The following is a 24,919-nucleotide window of genomic DNA, read 5'->3' on the forward strand; positions in this document are numbered from 1 at the left end:
GAAAAGTAACTAATTGTTGGGGTCAGTAGAAGAAAGAATAGTGCACTATTGTTGGTGTTACTAGGTGAAATGGTTTCTTCCATGCTGATGTCAGTGGAAGAAATAATGCCTCATTGCTCGTGTCAGTGGTAGGAGGAATAGTAATCTATCATTGGGGTCAGTAAGTGGAGAAACAATGCCCCTTTGCTGGAGTCAGTAAGAGGAAGAATAGTGTTCTGTTGTTGGTGTCAGTGGTAAAAGGAATAGTACTTCATTATTGGGGTCAATATGAGGTGGAATAGTGACCCATTGTTAAGGTCAGGAGAAACATGTGCTCCGTTGTTGCTGTCACTCGGAGGAATAGTACTTTGTCACTGGTTTCATTGGAAGGATACATGTCCCATCGGTGTCAGTGGTAGAAAGAATACTACTCCATCATTGGGTTCAGTAGGATTGGGAAAGGTGCCCCACTGTTAGGGTCAATAGGCAGAAGAATAGTCTAACTAATCAAAACACTAATTTTAAGTATATGACCAGCTAAAATTTTTCAAAGGAATTTCTTTAGTGTGGACCTAAATGTACATCTTTTTCGAATGTACAGTTTCCAATATTTAAAATACAAATTTTCTTAACAGGCAGCCATGTCCGTGTAGAAATTCTTTCCAAAAACAGCAGGCCCCAACTATTCAACAGACCTCTAACCCCAAAAGGTAAAGGAATACATGTCATTTTGAGGACATTTTGGCAAAAATGTAGGGAATGCGTATCATGGATTAATCGATCGGCTGTAAGGCCTCATGCACATGGATAGAGAGAGGCTAAAAAATGTACAAGCAAAAAAAAATCCAGCCATTTTGCCATGCCGGGTTCTCCTACAGTCAGCTGTATAAGTGAATGGCTGTACTTGCGCATACTTGTTTAAAAGCTGATGTTTCTATGCATCGCTATTTACCCAAGCATGTTTGTATAATGTGTTTCCCAAGCATAGAATTCAAATTGCAAAGAGATGTAATAAAGTCCAGTCTGCTGTAAGATTACTAGATTTTCAAAGTGAAATCCAAGGACACCCTACTGACCAAACCAGAAGCACAAAACACCCCCCACCCTATTTTTAGCCACACCCACAAAATACATTCCCATTTTTACCATTCCTTGAATTGATCACAGAACATAAAGCAGACATTCAAGGTATAAAGACAAAATGCCTTTGGTACCAAGAGCAGAGGAACGATGTTGCACCGCAGCAAATTGTGGATGTGGCCAAATAGCGGTAACAGGTACTTGAAAGGGTATGGTTAAATAAAACCTGAGCCCTTCCTGCTGTGTGTCAAGAATAAGTAGTGTGCAGATTTCAGGGGTCAGGAGTATGTAACGCACAAAGTGCAGGGGTCAGCACTGAGTAATGCAGACAGACCAAAGGTCAGGTCAAGAAAAAGTAATGCAGAGAGCAGAGGTCAGTAGTAAGTAATGCAGAGAGAGCACAGATCAGGTCTGGAGTAACCCCAGCACCATCCCCCATGCAGCAGTGTAGAGTAAACCGTGCAGTGGTGAGACTTCAACTCAACAGCTTCACTGCACAAGCGTCAGTCCAAAACAACACTGCACATCACTCCAGTTTGTTGCATGCAGTTTATTACATGCAGGCAGCTCCATCATTGCTGTATTGGACTGAAACGTGCACTGTGTGACTGTTGGTTTTACTCTACACTGCCAGGCTCCCGTGGACAATGCCAGTTTCCAAGGGACAGACTGCTTGAAATGGGGACAGTTCACAAGAAACGTGTACAGAGAGTATCCTTACTCTGTGACCCACTCTCAGAGTGCCAGTTCTGTGTTTGCATTTAGGTTAGAATGCTATAAGGCTGCCAGTTAACTGCTGATAGGGAGGAGCAGGATGCCATACGTGGCTGAAATGAAACAAAGTATTTTCTGCTATATGATGAAACATTATTTCATAGTCCTTTCAGCTACAAAAGACAGAGGGGACTTGTTTTCAAATCTATTCATAAACATTTTAATACATTGTTGCAGTAGAGGTAGTATCTGACACTACATGGGTGCGGGTAAAAGGTGTTTTAATACATTGTCTGTACAATTGTTTTCTGTGTGTCCCATTCACACTGCAACACAGTACAGAACTGTGCTGTAGCATGCTGCGATAAAACGCAGACACGCTGCATTCTATTGCGGTGCACTGTACAGGATCGCATGCCACTGTACAACAGCATGAAGTGTGTTTTTGTACACTTCAAATAAAGTTTGTCTAAAAACAGTTGCCCATCACACTGCCCCCTACCACAGTTGGGAACGAACAGCGTCCAGAGCGATAAAGCGCCTGGTAGGCTTGGTTGCTGAATGAGTAGTAACCTAGAATGAGGCTTGGTTATACAAAATGTTATGAGCACAAAGGGATCCTAAAACGAGGCTTAGTTAGATGGTAAATATAGATCGCAATGACCCAGCATAACGTCCATACCTCAGAAGATGTCAGGTGTGATGAAACGCATGGGGATGAGCTTGCTGTTGATATCCTCGTGTAACCGGAAGTCCTCTGAAAGTCTTGCTATTGCCGGACAGAAAGTGTTTTATGTACAAGCGCTATTATGGAATTTTAACTTTGAGTGTGTTTTTACATATAAAAGTTTCTTGGATGGTTTTACGCTATGTTTTCATAGCATATTTCTTATATCAGTTATGGTGATGTACGGATGATTAAGGAGATCGGATTTAAACTAGGTGTTCTGTGGACTGTGAAAGAAGCCATTTCGGCAGAACATTATCACTGATGCTCTTTTTTACTTCTCTTTAATTAAGGGGTAAATTTTTATTGGTAAACCTGCATTTTGTTGGGATCTAGTGAAGGATTTTCTTCAGTCTTCAGATACTCATATTTCCAAGATTCTTTTTGGTGGATGTGGGCATCTTTTCTTCACACATTTTGTGGACATTTATTTAACATATTTTTGTGGGACTGATCAATGAGCTTGATGCACAGAATCAAAATATCATATTTACTTTGTATGTTTTTTTTTATATTTTTTTTTCTGTTTAATTAATCACACATATTCGTTTAAAGTGGCACACAAATGTTTGGGTGCTAACTAGTGGGAATTAGCATGGCATTTTTTGTTGTACCAGCTGTCTGTTCCTGTATGAACCTGCCCCTAAACTTCCAAGGTGTTCATCACTGGGTAATAATCCAAAATCATATATAAGTTGTTGTATTTTGCTCTTAGGTTTCAATAGGCTGCTTCCTCCCCTGGGGTGCTTTAATTAAAGCTCCAATATTAAAAGTTGGGTATATGATGAGGTAAGTGGTCCTGCCTATCATCTGAAGAGTGCTCCTCCCCAATAAATCACTCCTCCCAGGTGAGTAAGCAATGTGTGGATATTAGGTGCTGTAGGCAGCGTTTCCCATCACCTGAAGGGCTACTCCCTACAGTGAATCATTCCTCCCAGGTGAGTATGCTATGGATGGCTATGGATGGCTAGTGCCTGTTCCCAATGGGTCACTCTACAGAGAGGAAAAAAATGTATGCTTAACCTGTGACCTAGATTGGATGGTGTACTTATATCCAACACCTAGTAATGGTAGGTTATCCTCGCGCTATAGTGGTAAAGTTAGAGCAGGTTGGTGTGGTTGCAGCAAAAAACACCGACAGAGGTGCAAACCCTCCCCTCAAAGTGACAGTAAATAGTAAATAGATGGTGTTGCGCTCCACATAAAATAAATTAAGTCTAATAACACAATTAATAAATAATCTCATAAAATCTTGAAAACGCACTCATGTGATTAAAATTAAAATCACTAAATAATCGCATAAAATCTTGAAAATGTGCTCATGCGATTAAAAATTCCATTAATTCTAAAATAAATACCAAGTGAATAATACAGTGCTTGAAGCTATTTCCTACTAATATTCATAAAATGAAGAAGCTAAAATAATCTATATACTCGTGATAAAGTGACAAAAAAAAAAAAAAAAAAAAAAAAAAAAAAATCGCAAGTCTTAAAATTATCAACAGAATCGTGACATCAAACAAATCTGTGTCAGTCCATGAAAGTGCATACAAGTGCCAGCAATATGTGCAAAAAAGAGTATATATAAAAATATACAATAAAACTATAAAAAACGGTGTATGAAAAAATTATTATCACAAAATGCAAAAGATAGTAGTCCAGCAAACGTGATAAAAAATGTCTCTAAATAAGTGTACAAAGGCTAAATCATAAAGTTCATGCAGAAGATGAAATAAATCCACGCTGTGCTATGTGAAGAAATGAATCCTATGAACAACCCCGGGATGATTCCACCAGTGATTTTTCAGCTCCTTAAACGTGGGTGCTCACACACTGAGTGCAGTGGGTACCTTACCTCACTGCTGTCAGTAAGACAGCAAAATACTCCAGTGCAGCAGTTGTGTCCTCAAATGGGGTGTATATCCTCAGTAGGTATAGGGGAACTTCAACACTTTGCGGTGTATATCCTAAATGTAGTATGGGCGCCCCCAAAACCTTTTCCTCCAGATATTCCGCAAGGGATCGCAAATCAGACCCAAGAAAGAAAGAGGGGTGCTCCAATAGTGAAGTACGTTCACACAAATACTTTATTATAAAAAGGAACTAAGTCCTGGGTACTCACACTTATACAGTAACAATCAAGCGGTTTTTTCACTAACAAACAACGAACGGCTTCCTCGTTCGTACCCCGGACGTCACTTCCGGTATCCTCCTAGGCCAATCCTACGCGTATCGTCATTGATCACGTGACTGATGAAGTCACGTGATCAATGACGATACGCGTAGGATTGGCCTAGGAGGATACCGGAAGTGACGTCCGGGGTACGAACGAGGAAGCCGTTCGTTGTTTGTTAGTGAAAAAACCGCTTGATTGTTACTGTATAAGTGTGAGTACCCAGGACTTAGTTCCTTTTTATAATAAAGTATTTGTGTGAACGTACTTCACTATTGGAGCACCCCTCTTTCTTTCTTGGGTCTGATTTGCGATCCCTTGCGGAATATCTGGAGGAAAAGGTTTTGGGGGCGCCCATACTACATTTAGGATATACACCGCAAAGTGTTGAAGTTCCCCTATACCTACTGAGGATATACACCCCATTTGAGGACACAACTGCTGCACTGGAGTATTTTGCTGTCTTACTGACAGCAGTGAGGTAAGGTACCCACTGCACTCAGTGTGTGAGCACCCACGTTTAAGGAGCTGAAAAATCACTGGTGGAATCATCCCGGGGTTGTTCATAGGATTCATTTCTTCACATAGCACAGCGTGGATTTATTTCATCTTCTGCATGAACTTTATGATTTAGCCTTTGTACACTTATTTAGAGACATTTTTTATCACGTTTGCTGGACTACTATCTTTTGCATTTTGTGATAATAATTTTTTCATACACCGTTTTTTATAGTTTTATTGTATATTTTTATATATACTCTTTTTTGCACATATTGCTGGCACTTGTATGCACTTTCATGGACTGACACAGATTTGTTTGATGTCACGATTCTGTTGATAATTTTAAGACTTGCGATTTTTTTTTTTTTTTTTTTTTTTTTTTTTTTTGTCACTTTATCACGAGTATATAGATTATTTTAGCTTCTTCATTTTATGAATATTAGTAGGAAATAGCTTCAAGCACTGTATTATTCACTTGGTATTTATTTTAGAATTAATGGAATTTTTAATCGCATGAGCACATTTTCAAGATTTTATGCGATTATTTAGTGATTTTAATTTTAATCACATGAGTGCGTTTTCAAGATTTTATGAGATTATTTATTAATTGTGTTATTAGACTTAATTTATTTTATGTGGAGCGCAACACCATCTATTTACTATTTATATCCAACACCTGATCCTAAAATAATCATTGTGCTATTGTGCATGGGCACCGTCTCGACCTTTACAACAGCTGATCATAAAATCAGCTGTTGTGCCGTTACATACAGAGCATGCGTGGCGCATGCGTCGTTCGTCCCAGGCAATTCTCGACACAACACCAGCAGCTTACAATCAATCTCTCCTGTCTGGATGGATATGCTCCCTGTTCCTGTGCAGAGCTCACCTGGTAATGGCACACCACCTTGGTTGGACAGGGGCAGCCTGGGGCTTGCGACAGCAACACGCGGTACTGTACTACCCCCACCCCGGTCCGAAATTTAATTTGCTATAGTCACACAATTGGGTGGGATCAGGGTGCATTCTCTGCACCCTGAGCCCACCCTAGTTTGAAGCCTTTTAGAACCTCTGGCTCTAATCAGGTGCTTAAAAAAGTAATATTCCCTCCCAACTCATCATAGGAGTCCATGTGTCCGGCTTTCTGAAAGGGGCCAGGCCCATGGCTACAGAGGGCGACAGCAGGGATGGGGGGGCGGCGCCCCTGCGCCCTCAAAGTACGGGCTGCCACTGTCCAAAATTCCACTGTTAGGGGAACCTTGACTATTTTATTCATATAGTGCCCCATTACAAACCACTAAATCTTTACTGTTCCCTTACGCTTTAATCACAGGCCAGGGGGGTGAGGTAACATAGCTTTATTGCTTAATGTGGAACTCCGGACACTAATTTAATAAAATATATTCCTCAATAGCCACAAAGGATATAAATCCACCTTGTGTGCACCCTTTACAGATTAAGCTATAACTATGCAAAAATAGCAATGAAATCATTACTGTGGTGTACATTGCTTTTGTGCAGAGAGCAGAGCTGTGGGAGGGACCTGGCTGGTCCACCCACTATGGGCTGCCTATAGAAAACTACAGAAGTGGGCGGAAGCAAGACCAGTCACTCTGCACAAGGAGAGAGAGCAGCAATAACTGGTCTTTGTTAAAGTAAACTCCCACACGGAGGCATAGTTTTGCACTGGATTACTACACAGATCTAAAAGAAATATACAAAGTACACCAAGATTCAAGCTACAAAACATATGTCTCTTCCATTTAGATAATATTTTCTGGAGTTTAGCTTTAACTAAAGTAGGGAAACATTGTCAGGTCAGCATACTGGCTATGAAAATCTTAGGATTGGATTGCTATAAATGGCAGGTTTGGCAGGTAAAACTGCTCCCATATATATATTCCAACTGTGTATTGTTTGTCTGGATTTTAACTATAATTTTACCTCCATACAGTTTTTTTGTTTTTTTAACCATAAACTTTATTGATCGAGTTTGTTTTCTTGGTAGTTTCTCTGCATAGTACTGGTGCATCCTTACCAGAAAGCACTTGTAAATTAGATATTTTAACTGACCAGTGGGCCGTTTCTGACAAATGTTTTTAAACACAAGACAGTAGCTTTTCATTTTTGATCTTCACAAAGCTGTGGGAATCCTTGTGCTACGCATAGAACTGTACCGTACAGAACTACATTGGGACAGCTACCAAGGAATGATAAACTCTTCCTAATTTAGAGCACAGAAGGACTGGAATGATAGTGATAGAACATGTTGCATATATCTTTCAGATGTACCTGTTCCCACCAGGAATGGTAGCACTTTGGAGCAAATGCCACAGCCCAGCGCTAAAGACTTTTACGGTAAGATACATGTTCAGTATGAGTATTTACAAATAACTTGAGTTATCTTCAGGTTCTCTAGTTTTTACAAACCCGTCTTTTTCTATCTTTTTTCTTTACTTTTTATTCTTTGCAAATCTGAAGCTCCATCTTCAGTGTGGTGAAGATGTTCTTTTTATAAAGATAGTGTCCATGTGTGGTATGTGTATCTTATGTGAGGAGGCTGCATTTCATTTTATGATTTTTATTGTAAAATGATAATACATTTTTCTCAATCTAATTGAAATTGGAACTTTACCTATACCGATTTTGAAAAAAAAAATTGTTCTTTAGCAAGGAACATACATTCCACATTAATAATTATGCTACCAAAATTAGTGAGTGCTGTAAATTTCCTTCCAGCATTGTTTTTGTCTCTTCTGATTGGAGGCTGCCATTTTGCTGAAGCCAAGAGCAACTGAGCAGCATTAAATCATAAAGTGGAACTAAACCTTTCAATTTCAAGGTTTCAAAAAAATGTTACATTCCTGGAATCCTGGGATTGATAATTGCCACATTTGCTTGTGTCCTCAACCAAACTGTTAAACCATCAACCAATCAATAATTGATCACATGTGCTGCGCCATGGCAGTTCAACCTAAGCAGTTTCCATGGCTGTAAAGCATAGAAGGGGTTTAATTCCACTTTAACCCGTTGCTGCCTCTCGCTCTGGGCCGACATCATATGACAGCCATCCATTCAAACAGGACATGTGCACGATTGCGGGCGTGCAGCCCTGCAATGTCGGTGGTAGCGTGTCCCCGAGACACAGCACGTCACCGACAGGGGTGAACAGTCATTGGGCTTGGCTGTTTACCCGTGAACGATTATGTCACGGTCGATCACAAATGGTACTCCCTTCCTAAGACCGCACAAGCGCACAATCGGGAGTGCACAGCACGGTGACGGCGTGTTTCCAGGAATCATCAACAAGGGTAAATAGCCAATGGCTGGTGGATGTTTACCACGTGATCGGCTGTGATCCATTGACAGCCGATCACTAAATGTAAACACAGAGCGGTTGCTACCTGTTACCGACTCTTCTCTCCTCTCCTCACACACCATTTCCAGTGTGAAGAGAGAAGAGCCAGGAGCAGTGAGTTACCGATCTATGTAGTGTCAGTGTCTACACCAACACCACACAGTAAAGAGAACCTGTCACATCCCCCCCCCCCACTGCAGCTGTCACCCAACAGTAACCACATAAGTGCCCATCAGTGCTTACAAAAAGTGTACCTGTCACCCATCAGTGGCCATAAAGTGCACCTGTCATCGTGAGAGACTGTCATCAGCAGTGCACATGTCACCCATCAGTGACCATCATCAGTGACCATCATCTGTCACCTATCAGTCCCATAAAGTGCACCGGTCACCATCAGATACTGCCATCAGTGACCTTCACCCGTCGCACATCAGTGACCGTCACCCGTCGCTCATCAGTGACCATCACCTGTCATCCATCACCTGTCACTTATCAGTGAACATCACCTGCCACCCGTCTGTCACCCGTCACACAGACCATCAGTGACTGTCACCTGCCACCCGTCACACAGCCCATCAGGAAAATGTCCAAAATAGGCAGGCAGCCACCAGCAATATATCCCAGGCCCAGTACCAGTGCTGCCACCAGCTATAGACCCCAAGAACAAAGGCCTGGTACCAGAGCTGCCGCCAGCGATAGACCCCAAAACCAAAGGCCCACTACCAGCTCTGCCACCAGTGAAAGATCACAAGAAATTACTAGGCCCAGTACCAGCGCTACCACAGCATCACACCCAAATGCCAGCACAGGAACTACAACTCCTCCAACTACCAGCACTGGAGTGCCATGTCCCCTAAGAGCCAGGGCTATACATCTTCCAGCTGGTCTTGCCAACCCAAAATGGCTGCCTTCCGATTCAAATAGGCAAGAATTCCCCCTTTCACCGCACAGCCAGGTGTGCAGGCCAATACCCAAATCCATTGTTTTTATTTATTTTTGCCCGACACTTTGCTGCTATTCATCATGGACCGAATCAATTTATATACCCAGCAGCATATTGCCAAAAACCCTCAATCATCATTCCCCCTTTCCTTCCGTTTGAGTGGAAGGAATTGACTCTGGAGGAGTTCAAAGTGTTTATGGGCCTCACCATAAACATGGGGCTTACAAAAAAAATTAAGGACATGCCTATTGGTCCACCAACTCCATCAACCACATGCCCATTTATTCTTCTGTAATGTTCAGGTCCCAATACGAGATGATTATGCACTTCCTTCATTTCAGCGACAACAGTGCCCTCCTTGTAATCATCCAAATTACGATAAGTTATATAAAATTCACCCATTCATAAATTTATTTTCCCAATGATTTGCAGAACTCTATGTCCCCAATCAGAAAATATGTGTAGATAAGTCCCTGGTACCCTTTTCAGGCCGGCTAGGAATAAAGCAACACATTCCTAACAAAAGGGCCAAATACAGAGTGAAATTTTATAAGCTTTGCGAGAGAGTCACGGATATCTGTATGCATTCTGCATATATGAAGGAAAAGATTCCCAGCTCCTGCCCACTTAGGTCCCGGCCTACATGGGCACAATTGGTAAAATTGTATGGGACCACTGCTGAAAAGAGGTTACCACATATACCCAGATAACTTCTACACCAGCCTGCCCCTTTTCAAACACCTATATCTCGCAGACACCCTGGCCTGAGGAACCTCCAGAAAGAATAGGAAGGGCTTCCCACAAGCCATAGTGAATAAAAAACTGCAAAGGGGAAAAAGAGCAACTTTGAGATGCAATGAAGTGCTAGCCTTGAGGGGGGAAGGATACCAGGAATGTGTACGTGATGTCCACCATCCACGATGACACTACAATTGAAGTATAGAAGACGGGGTGCCATTGAAAAGCCAACATGTGAACAAGATTACAATCTGTACATGGGGGTGGGGGGGGGGGTCAATTTCAACGACCAAATGCTTCAGCCCTATTTGTCAATAAGGAGGTCCCGTTTTTGGTACAAGAAAGTAGCAATCTATTAAATGAATTTGGCCATTTATAATGCCTGCATAATTCACACCAAATCCACGGAAAGCCCTGCCCACTTCCTAAAATTCATTGAAGAAGTTGTCACGTCCCTCATCTACCAACAAAGAACCCCCCAGAAAACCTTCGCTCTGCTGCTGTTGGCCGACTTCATGAGCGCCACTTCCTGGACAACATTCCATCATCTGAAGCAGGCCGAAAACTGCAAAAAAGATGTTGACTATGCAGCAAAAGAGGATTTCCGAAGAGCTACCAGCTACCATTGTCCCCAGTGTCCCTCCAAACCTGGCTTTTGCATTAGTGAATGCTTCCGACTGTATCACACATCTCTAAAATATTAGCCCTTATTCTTAACTATTTCCCCATTTTCATCATCTGTGCTGACTGTTTCCCATGCTTCCTCAAATAACCATGCCACTGCCTTCCACGTGAACTGACCCTGGCCTGTTTTTGGACTATGCCTCTGCCTACCATTTGGACTGCTTCCACGTGAACTGACCCTGGCCTGTATTATCCACTACGCTTCTGCCCACTGCTTGGACTGCTTGCATGTGAACTGACCCTGGCCTGTTTTATGGACTATGCTTTTGCCTACCGCTTGGACTGATTTGTTCCCCTGCTACTGTAGTACACAGGGATCTCACATGTGAGGGGCTCCCGGAATGTTTTTCCAGATGGAGAAAACATTTTTTTTGTTGTCTCCGGGTTTTCGTAATTTCCGGATTAGGGTCTGGAGTCCGGAGGCTTCATAGAGATTTGGGTGGGTAAAGCCTCTACCCCTGTGCTCAGGTTTTACCTGATTGTGGCCCTCAGCCTGTTGCTGACTTACCGCCATCATGCTTCTGGACTATGGAAATAGCTGTAGCAGGAGGCAGTATGTTTATGAAAGGCTGGAGAGCGGTACAATAACGAGTGCAGGCAGGTAACGGAGTACCAGGACCAATATTATGGCTGTGCTGGCTGCCTCTGCCTGGACAATTTTTATGGACAAATGCTTTGGCTGACTTTGACTGATTTGTGCTGATGATATCCTTGTGGAGACTATAGATAATATTTCTGCCTGCTGCCTGGATAATTACTATTGTTGTTGCTAAGCACATCCCTGCCTGCTGCCTGGACCAATTCTCTCCTCTGTGAACACTACTAAAACCACAGGTAATACTTCTGTGGTGCCGAGTCCTGCTGTGTATGTATGCTATGCTATGCTGTAGCAGGGCACGGGAGCACGTCCGCACGGGTACCCTGAAGGAGAATGCTTCTCAGATGGGTCACTCGATGCTGGGAGGAGCCAGCAGCGCTGCAGAGGGACCCCAGAAGATGAAGATCGGGGCCACTCTGTGCAAAACCAACTGCACAGAGGAGGTAAGTGTAACATGTTTGTTATTTTAAAACAAAAAAAAGTGAACCTTTAGTGTCCCATTAAGGCTGTCAGTAGATCAGCCTCTACAAACTCGGCAGTGCCTAGAAATGGAAACAAAACTGAGCATGTGCAGAGCAGGGTGAAAAGGTGTATTACTGCACTGTAAACAGCATAGGCGCTTATTTTACTATATCTGCAAAAGGGGCCAGGCTGAAGGGATCTAGCAGGACTTCATTTACTAACTAAAGTCCCACTTTAATGTGTATAAGCGTGTAAACAAGTCTACAAAAGTTGCCAGTACATCAATGGGTTCTTTAGTAAAAATGGCTTATTGAATTGAGAAAAAATGAAAAAAATGGCAGACTGCATAATGCTAAAATAAAACTGGCGGAGACGCTAGGCTTGTCCCGGACACTACCGAACGCTGCATGCATTCAGCGTAAGAGCGTTCAGCTTATAAGTGCCATTGTGCACTACTGCAGTGATTCTCTGTAATATAGTGATTTATTTATCTTCGCCATTTGGTTGGTCTATTGCTTATCTCCAGTCTGATACTATTTTTAACATCAACTGGTTCCCGTCTATGCCCTCCTAAGCCGTTTCGCTCCACTAGCTGGGAGGGTGGCCCTGCACATTTTTTTACATCTTGAGAGGCGTTTCTTTCTCAGACGGTGGATTTGAAGGGAGGCTTGCATATCCCCTGAGGAAGCTATTGCGAAACATGTAGGGATAGATGACTGCAAACATTTTCACCTTCCCTATTATGTGGACCTGTTTCTTCTTGTTATTTTGTATTTATGCAATGATTGCAAATGTGCGAATTTTAATATTTGATAATAAAACTAACTGTTTTATGTATTAATTTTCTTTGCTGCTTTACCTCAAGTACTTTAGCACCGCAAAAATCCCCTTTCCTTTTATCCCATTTTCAAACAAATTTCCAATTGGGATGAGGTGCTGTTTATATTGGGTGTTGATGGAGGTTAGAGTCAAAAAATGTAAGCTAAAATAAAGAGCTCTATGTATTAAAGAATGTATTGATGTGCTGGCAACATCTGGGAGACCTGGACTTTAAAAATGGCGACATCTGATTTTTCATCTCGACCGCTCACTGAAAGGACTCTATAATTAATTAGTGTCAATATAGACACCAGTCAGTAAAGGCTAACTCTGGACTAACCATCCATAATGTTTGCAATTTGCCAGATAGGAGTAAACTTACCAGTCACTATTGTAAGTGGTCTTAAAGAGTAACTTCACTCCCCTGCCCCCTGCTGTGCACAAAAAACATACTTGCACACTCAACAAACCAGTGAGTTCTCTAGGGGTAGGCTGTTTCAATGCAGAGCACCCAGTCCCATGCTGCCTATTTCTTCTGATGTGATCAGGGAGGTAAGCTGTCTCTTATTTTGACAGCACATCATCAGGGGGAAATCTGAAAAAAAAAACATGGAGACACAGACAAACTCCCTTTAAGAAAGCCATCCCCTACCTAACAATGTAGTGCAAAACATGCACTGTAGAGTACCCCATGACCCCATGGTCTCTATGGATGCAGGACATGGGGATCTCAGGAGGCTGCAGAAAACTAATATGTCATTCTCGCCTGGGCAACAAAACAAATCAATAAAATGAAAGACAGTGGATGGGGATGATGAAAGTCCACTTTACTGCCAGCTTTCTATGCAGTCACATATTTTTTTTTCTTTTATCAGTAGACCTGAGTTTACATATTAAGTGTCTGTTAGGCACCAGGTCAAACACTTCAGCAAAATCCAAATATACCACATCCCCAGCGAACACAGTCCAATGTTCTACTCAGTTATTCCTGAAGGGAGAGTATATTTGTTTGACATCTGTCTTTCATAAATCCTTTCTGGCTGTCAAATGGTGATACTATTTTCTGTTACATATATTTATGTATGTGGTTTGTTAAATATCCCTCTTTCCTATAATAGAAGATTGCTTGGCATATAGTTACCGGGTTAAGGACCTTAATCTCTTTTAAAATATAAACATGCCACATTGGCCTTAGCTTTTTGGTATCTTGCCAGACATTAAAGAGCCTCTAAAAACATGAAGTAAAAGCTTGAAAATAACTGAGCTTATCTCTTTGAGGTCTTGTGGGTGTTCAGGGCAAGCCATGTTGTTACAAGTCAATGCTGGCTGTTGGAAGTAAAAGAGGTTGATTAGAGATGTACCTGTAAATACAGATTAGCAAAATTGTGAAGCAGAGGATTTCAAAAATATACCTTTGGGATGTGAGGGTACCTGGTGGAATATTTGTTAAATTAGCCTGCCAATAATATTTGTATGCAGTATTTTTTTTCCTGTGCAAAGCAGTGCAATGCAATCTACTGTCTCACATAGAGCTCTGACTCAGAACTTAAAGAAATGTGCTGAGATCAGAGCATCAGCATCACTGTCATCCTAATGCACACCAGTGGCTGCTTTCTAGAGCAGCCACTATTGTAAATGGGCCCTTACTGGCTTGCTACATCTTCTTCTGTACCATGTGTGCATGTGGAAGTGGCCATCTTAGTAGACGAGCAGGACTTTGCTTCCTAATCTTAGAGCTGCCCCTCTGATTACTGGTGATAGACTGGTGGGGTAATGATCAAGATGCATCAGAACAGAATGAATACAACAAAGGCAGGGATTTTCTTGCACTACAGGTCTTCATGTACAGCTTCCTCTTCAGCAAGCAGTACAGTAGGGACCTCAAAAAATTACACTCCAAAACTCATGAGACAATGTGAAGTATTTGTGCCTTAGATTATTTCACACTGCAGATCAGGAGTCTCTAGGCACCATCACGTGTCAGGAGATGCTCTTAAATTTTTTTGAAAAAATTTAAGACAATGGCTACAATATTTAGTGTGCTTTTTAGGTACAATTAACATTTCTAGATCTTCCACGTAACATAGCAAATCTTCGTTTTATGGGTATGTAGCACCCTGTCGTTTAGGCAGGGAGCTCCTCACAAATTTACCTGCCAGGAGCAGTTATCCTGGTTGATTGATAGAGATCTATTGATTTCTCCCTAAGCTTGGCCTTGTTGCACTTTTCTCTTTTACCACTAGGTAGCTGAGTACTTGGTGGTACTAGATATGAAAAGGGCAACCCAAGGCAGGTTATGGGTATGTGGGATATCTCAGCCAATGGGCAGGGGTTTTCTTGAATCCCTTGGCCTGCTGGTAGAGCCTATAAATTCCGGTAGAGTCAGGTGATCTATGTTATGTGCCACCTGGGCAGCTGTCTGGGTGGACGTGTGTCGTTTTGCCCAATCCTGGGCACATCTGGCTGCTAGGTTGTCTGGGGGGCTATCCAGAAGCAAGAGAGCTACGTAGTGTTCGGCCTGCAACTTGCAGTCCAAACAAAAGTGATGGTTCTGTCGACCAGGGACAAGCTAGCTTCTGTCAAGCTAGGGACCAAGCGTGGGTGAAGCTTGAGAGGTATCTAGAGTGCCAAGCTAGGGACCCAGCAGAGAAGCGGGGTGACGCTTGAGGAAGATACCCCGTAAAGATTAGAGGAGCTCAAGGGATTCAGTGACAGTGAAGCAGAGGGTCTAGTGAGAGACCGGGAGCTCAGTGTATGGAAAAACTACAAGAAGAAATTGTAGTAAAGCTGAAAGAACACTTGTGTAATGCTTGTGTTAGGAACTGTTAGACTGTTGCCATAAGAGACAGCATTCCTGCACGTGCAGATGTGGCTTCTTGCTGGAGGCCTTTTCCTGCATGGCTGTCCTCCTATTGAAGTCTCGGAGTCTGCTAAGGGTGTCCTGGCCCTAACTCTCTCTCCCCCCAAAAATACAAAAGGACTGTTAAGAGAAATAAAACCTCTTTTACATCCAAGAAGTGTCTGGTGTCCAATGACTTTCACCATGTTTGCACCCACTATGCCTCACAACCCACTACATACTGAAGGATGCCAGCTATCTTTGGCCTTGAAAGCCCTCAGACTGGAGGAGGACGGAGACCTTGCTACAGGTACATTTTCACTCCAGTCAAAATGGTTTCAGCTTTGGACAGAGTGCGAAAGAGAACGTTTCTGTCGGGTTTTAAATGCTGTCTGTGCCCACCTCCCCATAGAGGAGATTTCTGTGTGACATCCATCACCTGTACAGGAGGTTAGGGGAAGTCTCCCTCATGGGGACTCAGCTAGCTGTAAAATTCTGACAGATATTCTAAATCTTCCTCACTCTTTTAGAAATGTGTTTATAGACCCATGTCATGGGCTTTGAATTTCTGAAATCATACAAAAATCAGACTGGTGCATTAGACCAGCAGTTGACCTCCCTTGACCTGCATTTGACTTGCTTCAAGCAGGTTTTGCATATACATAGTTTTGGTGGAGAGTGCAGCATAGTAAGGTCACAGTCTCAACCTCATCCAATTAGAGAAAGCTTTGTATTTATTGAAATAAACACAAGGCGTTCTGTGAATGTCAGCAGTGCCAAGTGAGTGACCTGTGCAGAGGTGACGTTGCTCACACAGACCACCAGCAAGACCTGGAAAAATGTGGCTATCACTGTAGTGACAGCACAGCCAACTGAATGTAAATAACTGTTCTGTATGTGACCGTTATGTCTACCTCTGTATTCAGGATTTCTTCACGTGAACCAAGTTCTTGAAAAAGGAGAAGTTTTCTGGTCTTGTTTACTAAGTAAGGAAAGTCAAGTGTGATGATAAGTGTATTCTTGGTATATCCTAAGGACTGGGGAGTTAGGAGCAAAAGCTATGGTTAACCCTTCGGGTTAGGAGTATAACTGCTTGCCAACCAGCGCACGCCGATTTACGTTGGCAGAATGGCACTGGTAGGCAAAAGGGCGTACAGGTACATCCCCTTTAAGAAACAGTGTTGCGGGCACGCGTGTGCCCGTTGTGGTTTCCGTGACCACGGGTCCTGCTGACTCGATGTCCGCTGCATGCCCACAATGGTGTCATGAAGATGTAGAACAGGGAGATGCCTTTGTAAACAAAGCATTTCCCTGTTCTGCCTAGTGACAGGACAGAGATCACTGCTCTCTGTCATCAGGAGCAGTGATCACTGTTGTGTCACTTGTAGGCCAGCCCCCCCCCCACAGTTAGAATCACTTCCTAGGACACACTTAACCCTTTCATCGCCCCCTAGTGATTAACCCCTTCACTGCCAGTGTCATTTACACAGTAATCAATGCATTTTTATAGCACTGATCGCTGTATAAAAGACAATGGTCCCAAAATAGTGTCAAAAGTGTCTGATGTGTCCGCCATAATGTCACAATAAAAATCGCAGATCGCTGCCATTACTAATATAAAAAAAATTAAAATAAAAATGCCATAAAACTATCCCCTATTTTGTAGATGCTATAAATTTGCGCAAAGCAATCAATATACGTTCATTGTGATTTTTTTTACCAAAAATATGTAGAAGAATACATATCGGCCTAAACTGAGGAAAAAAATTATTTTTTTATATATTTTTGGGGGATATTTTTTATAGCCCAAAATAAAAAATAATGTGTTTTTTTTTCAAAATTGTCGCTCCTTTTGTTTATAACGCAAAAAATTAAAACCGCAGGGGCGATCAAATACCACCAAACGAAAGCTCTATTTGTGGGGAAAAATGAACATCAATTTTGTTTGGGGTCAGCGTTACATGACCGCGCAATTGTCAATTAAAGCGATGCAGTGCAGAATCGCAAAAAGTGCTCTGGTCAGGAAGGGTGTAAAATCCTCCGGGGCAGAAGTGGTTAAGAATGAACATTAAAGTGTAACTTTAGGCAGAAAATTACGTCCTGCTAGATGACTTCAGGCTGGCCCCTTTTGTGGGTATAGCCCATCCACCTGAATGGGCTTCCCTACACAAAACAATTGCCCCAAAGAAGCTTTAGAGCTATATTTTTAGAATGAAGCTTGGTGCAGCGCATTTCGGAAATGCAAGGAAACGCACAGATCTGAACGGAGCCTCATTGTTCTTGTGTTACTGCACCAATTTCACTTTCAGACCCTATTCACATCTAGCATAGTGGGAGCGCACATTTTGTGGCTAATTTTTCCTGTGACACACATAGGGCAGCTGGTTGATTTCAATTGGCTGCACTATATGTGGTTAATGGAGCATTTTGGCATTTTGTTGGCTTGCATGTTGTCTACTGTGTGTTTTGCAGCGTTTACCCCTTTTTTTTTTCACATGGAAAAATGTGTATTTGCTTCTGTGTTTGGTGTGCCATAAACAATTAATGGCACTGAAAGCGCAACTAGTAATTTTAGGTGTATAAAGATGGCCATACACTATACAATCTGATTGTATATTGTGTATTTAGTGAGAAGGGTGATCACTGCTTGATTGCATGTCATTTAAAAAATGTGCACTTGGGAATGGGAGGGTGGATGATGCAGGGCGTGTGCTAATGAGGTCAGCTGATCAACTTCCTGTGCCATGACCTACAGTCTGTAAGGAAGAAGACATTACTAATGGAAAAGTGGATTAGGACAAGAAAAGAAAGTGACTGTAGATTTAATGGAAAGCTTTGATGAAAGCTTTTGCAAAAAGTACATGAATGCTATATTCGTGTATAGGGGAGTTGGAATTTAGAAAAAAAAAAGTGTACAAAGGTAAACTTACCCTTTTAAAGCAGAATTAAACCTTCTTAAATGAAATCCTCTACAGCTAAGGAAGCTGCTTCCGTTTGAACTGCAACTGCCATGGTGCTGCACATGTGATCAGTTATGACACCAGCCATTTGATGATTTAACAGTTTGGTTGAGGACACAATCAAATTTGTTTGCATTTCCAGCATTCCAAGAATGTAACGGAAAATTGATGGGTTTGGTCTCACTTTATGATATACTGCTGGGGCTTTGGGCTTTAGCAAAATGGCAGCCTCCAGCAAGAAGTAACAGTAGCAATGCTGGAAAAAATGTACAGCACACACCAATTTTGGTAGCCTTATTATTAATGTGGAATGTATGTTCCTTGTTAAAGAACATTATATTTTACCAAGTAGTTGTGGGTAAAGTTCTACTTTAAAGTTAAACTTTATATTTAAAGTGGAACTAAACCCATTGATTTAACAGCTTCAAAAAACAATTACATTCCTGACATGTAACTGTCACATTGGTTGTGCACTCATCAAACTGTCAAATTATCAAATGGCTGGTGTCATAACTGATCACATGTGCAGCACACCATGGCAGCTGAAGATCAAACAGAGGCCAAGATGGCAGCTTCCTTGGCTGAAAATGATAGAAGGGTCCAATTTAAAGTGATTTTAAGGGTTTTTTTTTTTTTTAAATAACAAACATGTCATACTTACCTCCACTGTGCAGCTCGTTTTGCACAGAGTGGCCCTGAACCTCATCTTCTGGGGTCCTCCGCTGGCTCTTGCAGCTCCTCTCCACATCAGATAACCCCCTAGGAAAAGCTCTCTCCTGGGGGGTTACCTTGCAGGCGCACTCCCGAGTCTAGCATTTGGCATCCATAGCCGATGAATTTATGACTCAGCCCCACCCCCCGTGTCAATGGATTTTATTGACAGCAGCAGAATCCAATAGCTGCGCTGCTATCAATCTATCCAATCAAGAGCCGAGAACCCTGGGTAGAAAGACAGTGTGTCCCCGCCGGGTCAAGTTCCAGGGCTCAGGTAAGTAAAATGTATTAAGGATGCATTAAGGTGAAAAAACATGAAGGTTTACAACTCCTTTAAAGTGGTGTTGCCACCAAAAAAAAAAAAATAGCTTAAAATTCATAAAAAAAAAAAAAAATTGGGAAAAAACGAAATTTTTTACTCACCTCTAAATGCCTGTTGCTAGGGGGTCCCTTGTAGTCTGCCTCCTTCAGTGCCCGGGCTGGTGACATCACTTCCCCTCGCGCCGCACAGTCATCTGGGACCTGTCACGTGTCCCAGGTGACTGTGCGGCGTATCACGGCACCCTGCGCCGCTCGTGCATGCACAGTGGGTGCCCGGCTGTGATGCCACAGCTGGGTGCCCACAGTAAGAATGCCGGCGCCGCGAGTGGATCGGGGAACGAGGGAGGGGCTTCGTTCCCCCGCATTGCTGGACCCTGAGACAGGTAATTGTCCGATGATTAAAAGTCAGCAGCTGCAGTATTTGTAGCTGCTGACTTTTTTTTTTTAGGGGTCACCCCACTTTAAAGCAGACCTCCACCCTGAAGTGGAAGTTCCACTCATCTGATCCCTCTGCCCCTCCAGGGTTCCACAATTGGCACCTTTCAGGGGGAGGGGGGTGCAGATACCTGGGTAATCCAGGTATCTGCACCCACTTCCGGGACAAGCTAGCCGCAGATGCCCTGCCCCCCCGTTGTGTTCTGGGAAACGCACAGTTCCCAGGACACAGTGGGGACCAGTGGAGACACGCATGCGCAGTAGGGAACTGGGAAGTGAAGCCGCAATGCTTCACTTCCCGATTCCCTGACAGAGGATGGCGGCGGGTGCAACGGAGAGACGAGTGATTGCTCGTTATCTGCCGTCGACGTCGCTGGACCCTGGGACAGGTAAGTGTCAATTTATTAAAAGTCAGCAGCTGCAATGTTTGTAGCTGGTGGCTTTCAATATTTTTTTTAAAGGTGCTGCTCCTCTTTAAGGAGTGAACAGTGAGAAGGAGAAGCAAATAGCTGAGAGTAGAAGTGGTTGTGGTGGCTGGTAAAGAAGGTTCTGGTAGTGAAGAGCAGCTAAATACTTCACACACCTCTCTAAGCGGCAGGGTCTCCATATGGCAGCCTGATGCGGTACAGAACTCCCTTAGGTAATATGTCTGTAAGCCATGACGTGCAAGGCCTTGCAAGATGCAGTGGCTTCCCTCTATGCCTACAGGCTGAATACAGTAATGATATAGTGTGATGAGTCAAGTTAAGCTGGTGGAGACAAGTGGGTGCTTTGTACTACTTGCTCAAAATGACTTTGAAGTTGTGTGTTGGGACAGGCAGGAATAGATCACGTCTCCGGCTGAGGAGAGATGTGGTCTTTATGAATGCGAGTGTGGGGCTCTGAAGTATAATGCGGCCTCTGGCCTAACAGTGTCACCAATTAACACTGAAATTAAATCAATGGTGTACTGTAATGGCTTGTATTACTCCCTGTGACCCAAAAGTAAAAAGTGTATGTGCCGCTCAAGTCAAAGGTATAATCTGAGTGCTGGTTAGGATGGGAGCCCCTCAGCGTCAAGCTTCAATATGGCAGAAAAATGACCTGCTAACAAATTCAAGTATGCAATACAGATAACACCTGGAGTTCAGCCTTAAAAAATGTATGTAACATTTCATTATGAAGCTAGAATTTATTTTAAAAAATATCAAAGAAATGAAAAAAATATCTAATTTCTGTTCTATATTGTGTACAGAACACCCCCGAAATCCCATGTATTTACCTCTAAACTGGAGCTCTGCTTACATTTACTTAATTATCCGAATTAAGCATCAAAGAGCACCTAACTATATGTTTGTGCCCTCACTTATCCGCATCTCATATATGTGTGCAATACTTTTTTAGCTTATCCCTGGGATAAATTCAGCCTCAAATCGTTGCCTGTCAACTTGAAGAACTTTGAAAAGCTGGATGCCCATGCTGTGCAGGCAAGTAAAACTGTCTGTTCACTAATGTGATACATAATTATGCTTTCCGTGGTGGCTGTCATTCTGACTTGTATTATGCCAGCAAGCTATATATATATATATATAGATATGTTATACCAGAAATGCAATGCTAAGTGGCAAGTGAAAACATTTTACTGCTCAGTTACACTGACTGACATAATGGCTGTACTGCTATTAAAACGCTAGTAAAACGTAAATGTATTTTATTGAGATTTTATTTCATAGACCAATGCAAAGTGGCACATGATTGTGAAGTGGAAGGAAAATTATAAATGGTTTTCAAACTTTTTTTACAAATAAATATGTGAAAAGTGTGGCATGCATTTGTATTCAGCCCCCCTGAGTCAATACTTTATAGAACCACCTTTCACTGCAATTACAGCTGCAAGTCTTTTTTGGGTAAGTCTCTACCAGCTTTGCTGTGCAAAATAGCTCAAGCTCTGTCAGATTGGATGGAGAGTGTCTGTGAACAGCAATTTTCAAGTCTTGCCACAGATTCTCAATTGGATTTAGGTCTGGACTTTAACTGGGCCATTCTAACACATGAATATGCTTGGATCTTAACCATTCCATTGTCAGCTCTGGTTGTATGTTTAGGGTGGAAGGTGGACCTCTGCCCCAATCTCAAGCCCTTTGTAGACTCTAACAGGACTCTGACCAGCTTCCCTCTCCCTGCTGAAGAAAAGCTTGATGCTGCCACCACCATGTTTCATGGTGGGGATGGTGTGTTCAGGGTGATGTGCAGTGTTAGTTTTCTGCCACACATAGCTTTTTGCTTTTAGACCAAAAAGTTCAATTTTGGTCTCATCTGACCAGAGCACCTTCTTCCTAAACAACAAACTGACTTCTTATGGCTTTTTTTTAACAATGGCTTTCTTCTTATCAGTCTTCCATAAAGGCCAGATTTGTGTAGTGCACGATTATTAGTTGTCCTGTGGACAGATTCTCCCACCTGAGCTGTGGATCTCTGAAGATCCTCCAGAGTTACCATGGGCCTCTTGGATACTTCTCTGATTAAAGCTCAACTTGCCCAGCCTGTCAGTTTAGGTGGACGGCCATGTCTTGGTAGGTTTGCAGTTGTGCCATACACTTTCCATTTTCAGATAATGAATTGAACAGTGCCCCGTGAGATGTTCAAAGCTTGGGATTTTATAACCTGTGTGCCACTTTGTGTTGGTCTATCACATAAAATCCCAATAAAATACATTTACAATTTTGGTTGTAACATGACAAAATGTGGAAAATTTTAAGGGGTATAAATACTTTTTCAAGGCACTGTACATCCTATAGGATCACCTAGGCAATTGAATCACTTCGGTGCAGAAAACATTCCAATACCAAGGTCACATATGACAATTAATATCAGAGACTGTCAATTATAATATAATGCTTTTTATAGAACTAGTAATCTGTATGAGCAGAGTTTGTTCTGTAAGGGATTATTTATGGCAGTGGGACAACAATCTTGGTTTTGAAAAGATTCCTAGCATTGCCAGGAGTCTATAGCGGGGGTCCATTTTTTATTAAAGTGTAAAAAGACATTGGGACTAAGGCTGGTCATACATGGTTCAGATTTTTTCAGCAGAAAGAAAAAAATTTAACTGATTCTCCCATCTACGCATTTTAGATGGATTGTATTCTGACAGCAGGGAGACTCACCTGCTGCCAGAACACACAGGATCAGCACTGCAGCCACCAATCAAGCAGCTTTTAATCAACAGAGTGGTTGAGCAGATTAGAAGTCAATTGGTAGATTACAATTGTAAATCACACATCTGCCCCATTGCCTAACCAGGAAGATGGTTCCATTTTTTCCTGGTTAAATGTTAGCCCTTGTACACACGGTCGGACATTCCAACGGAAAATGTCAGATCGGACCGTGTTGTTGGATAATCCGACTCTGTGTGGGCTCCATCGGACTGTTTCCATCGGAATATCCGACGGACAAAGTTTTAGAGCTGGGCTATAAAACTTTCCGACAACATGATCCGATCGGACTTTGTCCGACTGTGTGTAGAGAATTCCGATCGGACAAAGTGCCACACATGCTTAGATCAAATTCCTAGACCAAAGCTATTGGCTACTAGCCTGAACGTAGTCCCGTCGTAACAAAATAGCATCATCACGTTACGTAAGATTGGATTTTCCGACAACTTTGTCCGACCGTGTGTATGCAACACAAGTTTCGGACAAAATCCGTCTGACAAAATCAGACGGATTTTGTTGTCGGAAAGTCCGACCGTGTGTAAAAGGGCTTACAGTTTCCCATGTACCCTTTCTATTTGGACTATAAATGATAAATGTAATGAGAGTTGAACTGAAAAAAGGAGAATCACTTGCTTAAGATATGTGACTCACAAGACTTTCTGAACAGAATTACAATTCTTTAGCAAGAAAAAGGTTAATATTGTTGTTTTTTAGATCCACATCACATGGGTTACATCCAAGTTAGAATACTGTCCTCAATGTATTTTGTTAGCATGTACATTTTTTACTTTGAAGATGATTTCCAGGTATAGCAATGTTTACACGGGGACATTGGTCCAGCTGGAAACAATGTAAGTAGGTATGTGTCATACCTGTGGGATCCCTGTGGAAGCTGGAAAAAACACTATATTAGCTATCATTATTACAAAGATCTTCACTAGCTTCTGGGTCCTATGCTAAGTGGCTGCCCTGCTGTATTGTGAAAAGAGAAGTCAATCACTTGGCAAGGGGCCATACAGGGAATTTTTTTTGCATTTTTCCAGATTGGATAAGAGGGGGTGCAGCGGTGATGTCACAATCTCCACCTCATCCAATTGGAGAACACTTTGCACTCATTGAGAAAATAGAAAGTGTTCTCTGCATGGTTCCCCAGTCGCAAGCTCCTGGGTTCAGTAGGCAGCAGTTCAGCTGCGTGGCACAGAACCTAGAAGGTAGTGGCAATCACTGTAGTAGCAGTGCCTACTACAGTGATTTACGCATTAGTAATATGAACCTGTGAACATAAATCATGCATTTCTGTGTAATAAAAGCACAGCTTGGCAAACAACACGACGATACAGGCTGTACCAGTTAAAAATTTAGCCATGTAGTGTCACCACAATGTGCTATTCACTTGACATGACAATATGTCCATGCTTTCAGGTGGGCACAACAAGTACAGTAGAAGAACTGGTGAGAACCCTGCTGAAGCTGGCTCGTACGGACGTGGAGAAAGTCAGGGCCATCTGGATGTGGGTCTGTCACCACATAGGTGAGAAAAAGCCCATGAACCATAGAAAGGTTTGTAGCAGAATCTTTAACTCTGAATAAACATTACAATATACCACATTCTTTCTTCTCCTTTTTTTCTTTCTTTTTGTCAATGGAATCCTATTAAAAAAAGTTCACTTTTGGTGGACT

The 24,919-nt window shown here is 42.3% G+C and overlaps 1 protein-coding gene and 1 long non-coding RNA gene across 6 annotated transcripts in view; one reads left to right on the forward strand and one right to left on the reverse strand.

Annotated features, from left to right (window-relative positions):
* Window positions 1-24,919, reverse strand: part of LOC143988789 (uncharacterized) — a 110,965-nt gene that overhangs the window by 78,719 nt on the left and 7,327 nt on the right. The gene's annotated exons all lie outside the window — the stretch shown is intronic.
* Window positions 1-24,919, forward strand: part of LOC143988787 (uncharacterized) — a 76,996-nt gene that overhangs the window by 28,481 nt on the left and 23,596 nt on the right. For all 3 annotated transcript variants that reach the window (XM_077488649.1, XM_077488647.1, XM_077488648.1), the window contains 3 exons: window positions 7,461-7,532; window positions 21,429-21,511; window positions 24,662-24,770. In XM_077488649.1, coding sequence (XP_077344775.1) covers window positions 7,502-7,532; window positions 21,429-21,511; window positions 24,662-24,770 — 223 coding nt within the window. In that variant the 5' untranslated portion in view covers window positions 7,461-7,501. The remainder of the gene's footprint in view (window positions 1-7,460; window positions 7,533-21,428; window positions 21,512-24,661; window positions 24,771-24,919) is intronic.

The sequence above is a fragment of the Lithobates pipiens genome, unplaced genomic scaffold (assembly GCF_037356315.1).
Source record: "Lithobates pipiens isolate NorthernLeopardFrog02 unplaced genomic scaffold, aLitPip1_a1.2 Scaffold_18, whole genome shotgun sequence".
Taxonomy (NCBI): domain Eukaryota; kingdom Metazoa; phylum Chordata; class Amphibia; order Anura; family Ranidae; genus Lithobates; species Lithobates pipiens.